Here is a 4,838-nt window from a genome sequence, read left to right as displayed (position 1 = left end):
GATGTAATGCATTATATTTTATCATGCATAATATGGCAAAAGATACAGAAGACAGCACCTTTATTTCAAGGTCTAAAGTACATTTTAATATTATTAATGGTGTCAACTGCAAAAAATTAGTTTTATTCAATTTTGTATATATAGCAAGCAATTTTATTGAAATTTTATGAGTTTCTATATGTATCATTTTATATATACAATATGATTTTAAAAAATGCGATATATTTCTTAAAAACAGCATGTATTAATGGTTATATAAATAAATGCTAATGCATACAATTATTAACAAATTTGCATCTCTATAGCGAATACTTTGTAGTTTCTCATTTGATATAAAAATTAAATTGCATAATATGGAGTGATATAAACAATTGGAGTGGCAGATTGTCATACAGTAATTTATATTATGCAATAATTTTATATGATTTTGTACCTGAAATATAATATCTGCTGATAAAATAGTACAGAAGAAAATAAACTGAAGTTGAGTAAATTTGGATTGTTGATAAGGCCATAAACCGACAGCAAGCAATAGAATTTTATTGAGATTATTATGAGTTTCTATATATATCATTTTTTTCTTCGAGCGATAAAGTATTACTGTGAAGACTGAAACATCATTGATAGTATACTAATCTCATTTTGTTACTATTTGACTGAATATTTCACATTTTCATGCCTTTTGACGTAATTTTTAAATTACTTAATTTATTACGATTAGTTGTGCAATGGTTTGCTATATAAGATCTAACGGCACTGAATTTAACTTTCTAAGCAAATTACGTATATTTATCTTATTGATTTAATACTACCTAATTCGACGGATGTTAGTTTCTCATGAAAATAAGTTATTGGCCACGCAAGCGCATTTTCTTTCTCTCTCAGCGCCAAGACTTCATTCTAATTTACGCACTCATCCGATATACTTCGTGAGAATACCGTTTTTCTTTAATTTTTTTTCATATTCTGGTCTATCTGATAATGTTTATAGATTGAAAATGATAGCAATAATATTATACATATATATTACGTTATTGCATTTTACAATTGATATTACAATTAATATTTTCAGCAATTAAATGTCGAATTTTGATTTATAAGTCTTTTGTCTATAATTGAAATATTAACTGCATAATATATATATTTCCTTTTTATTTATTAATTTTTTAATTTTCTATTACTGAAATTTTTCAACTATAATTTTTGAACATATATTTATATACGATGTTTATAACGATGTTAATATAAAAGTAATTAATTAAGTGTAATAATTTTTATACGTTGATAATAAATTTAGCACGCAAAAGATTTTATTTCCCGATAATATAAAGTGTATTTACATTCACTGTAATATGTTTTAACAGTTATGCATATATTAGTTTTGGTACTGTAGAAACTCGTACTAATATCTTGACTTTTTTTTGTTTAGCAGAAAAATCTTTGTGTACTTTGAAAGAAATTACTGAGTTATAATTAAATTTAAATTAATGAATCTATTATTTTGCATATGTGAGGGAAATATATTTTTATACTTTAAAATATTCAACTTTTTATAAAACTGTACTGCATATTGATTTGTACAGGAAAAATATTTTTTTCAATTAAAATATTTGAATTACATTAAAATATCGATATATACTCACTGTCTATGTACACTGTCTACATCTTGATACAGAACGGTAATACAGTTCCTTTATTATCTGTATATTTTTTTGTTACTTTTAATTGCAGTAAGAAAAGGTTTATAGTTTGTATTGTTCAATTTTATATTTTCTTTTGGAAAAGGAACAATATATTTTGTCTACATCGCTTTATCTTCTTACAGTTATATGGCTCAATGCAGACTGTTTGAGATTGTCACAATTTATATTTAGGTAACCAGATCCCAATATGACATTTTAAGCAAATTTTTCTAATTTTTTACTGAGTCCAAAATTTGAGAAATATTTGTGAATATTTAAAAAAACATGAAATATTTTTAAATATTTAAATGTACAATGAAGATTTCATGTTAAACCTATGTATATATAGGTCGTATTGAGTACATTCCAGTGAGAAAAGCCAATGAAATCGATATCGGTTCCATTTCTCACTGGGATATGTATTTCATATTAACAATATTTTTTCTTTCTTATTTCTTTTATTTAATTTTTTAACGTATGTTATTTACCAACGAACATGTTGAACATAAATTTTTATATATATAAATGTTGAAATGAAATGTTATTTAAAAAAGAATTTATTGCATTATATAGTAATAAATCCTGCATTCAAAATATTTTATTTAAATATAAAATATTTAAACATGCATTTATATTAGGCGTAGTAAAAAGAAATCTATTATTTTTCCATTCAATTTTATGCAAAAATAATGGATTTCTTTTTACTACACCTAATATATGGACTATAATTAGTACAGAGGAAGGTAAATCCCGTTTGCCTATAAAATGATTGCCTACTGCTTTGTTTGTACATGATCATATTATACTGACGATTAAGTTGTCCATAATGCATTGATCATACAACTGTAGCGCATTGCTTATATGATTATATTGCACATTGCACATACGACTGTGTAGTACACATGACGGTGTCGCGCACATGCCATTTGGCACGCATATACATTGCAAACAAAGAAAGTCCATATGATAGCATATGGGTTTTCAAGTTTGATTGCAAAACAAAATTATACAATGTGCAAAATTATTCATAGTGCATGAATGCAGTATGAAAACAAGTTATTTTGATTTAAATAATAATAACTTTATATAACTTTATATAATAATAACTTTAATCTTATTCTGTTACACAGGGAAACATCTATCTGTACTCTAGGTTCAAAAAATGAATCTATTATTTTCTGATCGCTATTATCATTTCTTATTGACTATGTTTCTATTATGATAATAATAAATTAATAAATATTTATTTTGTCATCGTGTAGACTGCATGACTGTGAAATAAGATACGGAGGCCTTTATTAGCTGCAATTATAAATATACGTTTTTATTATATCAATACGTAAATGGATATTAAAATATCTCCCAAAATATTACCGTTGCAAAACCTTCTATGGAGGCATCAAATATTCCACAAATATTTAATGAAAATTCCTTGGTTTTTCTTTGCAGTAAAAATAATATCATTCTTTGTATATGTAATGGAGTTTTATACCACTGAACGTTGTATCTACAGAATTGAATATACAGATAAATCGCTTACTTTTAATTGAAATTCTTAATTAATATTGGCATATGTTCTAATTAAATGCAGCAGATCAATTTCTGTTTGTAATATTGTAACAAATGCAAAAAGCAACAATCGCACATACTACCATAAATGTTTCTCTTACGCAGTAATAAATACATGATTATTGTGGTCAATTATATTCTGTCCGATATAGTTGGCTATAAACATGTATATGATGCATATTGACGCAAATATAAACGATGATAAAGATTCGGTGACATTTGTTCTAATGTTTTCAAATGATGCTATCCGGAAAAGCTGAGAAATAAATGTTACATTGCAAATATCAATCTTCTACATGTATCTATATTCTAATTATCAATTTGTAACGTGCAAGTTTTATTTATTCCTGCAATTAAGATTTCTTTTACAGTTCGATTACTTATATGCACTTTTGCGCACAAATAAAAATTTCAAAAAGGAAGTCTTTTATCCACATATATTAATGCTTTCATATATTACTACTTATTTGAATTATTATAACACTTTTGAGCACAAATATATTGTAAAATTAATTTTAAATTAGTTAGAAAGTAATTTCTAAAGCAGAGATTAGGACATGTAGGCGATCAAGCGGTAGGCAATAATACATGTAAACAATCGAACTATAAATAAAAATATATATAAGCAAATGTAACTTTATTCTTGAAATTTTTATTAGCAAAAAATACATGTTATTGGCAACCGAGCTGCCGACAATAATTTTTGTGCACAAACAATCTGTCCAAATGCGATGCAGGAATTGATTTGTGATGTTCTTTATAATGTTTGACAATAAATATTTTATAAATTTGCATTAATGATGTGTATCTACAATGTTACTATGTTTCGAATGTATTTGATAATTTTTTGGGAAAATTCCGTTTGCCTACAGCTTTGTTTGCACACAACTTCGTTTGCACACAGTACATTGCATACATGACAGTATTGCACACAGCACATTGTACACACGGTACCATTGGATTAGTTCACTTGCGCTTAATACGTGAACTAACTACCAATAGTGTACTGCAACGTGCTGTGCGTAATATCGCTGTGTGCAAGACTGTCGCGTGTGCAATATGCTGTGTGTAATACTGTCGGGTATGCAATGTGCAGTGTACAAAGTCAGTTTCTGATAAAATGTTACAAAATTTAAAATATTTTTAAAATAATTATTAAAAGTTATGGGATGAGAAATTTCAGAATATTTCAGAATTCACTTCTATGAGAAGTTCTTAGACAAGATGTAAACTTTCCGAATATTTCTGAATATTTCTGAAATGTGTTGAAAAATGTTCCGATTCGTGTAATTATGAGAAAAATTTTCACCAGTATAGACAATTATTTATTGAAACGAAGCCTTGCTTTTGATTATATTTTGATTATTTTTTTTTCTTATGGCATTTACAAGTATATGTATGTAGTTTTCAATTTATAATTTATAATACATATTATTTAATGGCTTTTGTTTAAGATTTATATGTGGTATTGATTGTTGCTGTTAGGTATACATGCTGTTAGGTATTTATTATAGTATTAGTAGATAATAAATAACAATTTTAATGCAACCAAACCTTCATGTATTATATTATTTCGTGAAACCGTAA

General features: G+C 26.2%; 1 protein-coding gene across 1 annotated transcript; it reads right to left on the bottom strand.

Moving 5' to 3' along the window:
• Positions 1–2,933: 2,933 nt before the first annotated feature.
• On the bottom strand, positions 2,934–3,438 carry LOC105619607. Its single transcript, XM_012201126.1, has 3 exons — positions 3,353–3,438; positions 3,057–3,189; positions 2,934–2,984 (listed from the first exon to the last, which is right to left on the bottom strand). Exons 1-3 carry the CDS (start codon positions 3,415–3,417, stop codon positions 2,934–2,936), a joined length of 249 nt encoding a protein of 82 aa, XP_012056516.1. The 5' UTR covers positions 3,418–3,438.
• Positions 3,439–4,838: the final 1,400 nt, after the last annotated feature.

Source organism: Atta cephalotes, assembly GCF_000143395.1.
Source record: "Atta cephalotes unplaced genomic scaffold scaffold00022, whole genome shotgun sequence".
Taxonomy (NCBI): domain Eukaryota; kingdom Metazoa; phylum Arthropoda; class Insecta; order Hymenoptera; family Formicidae; genus Atta; species Atta cephalotes.
The sequence above is the reverse complement of the archived record's forward strand: the minus strand, read 5'-3'. Positions and strand labels throughout refer to the sequence as shown.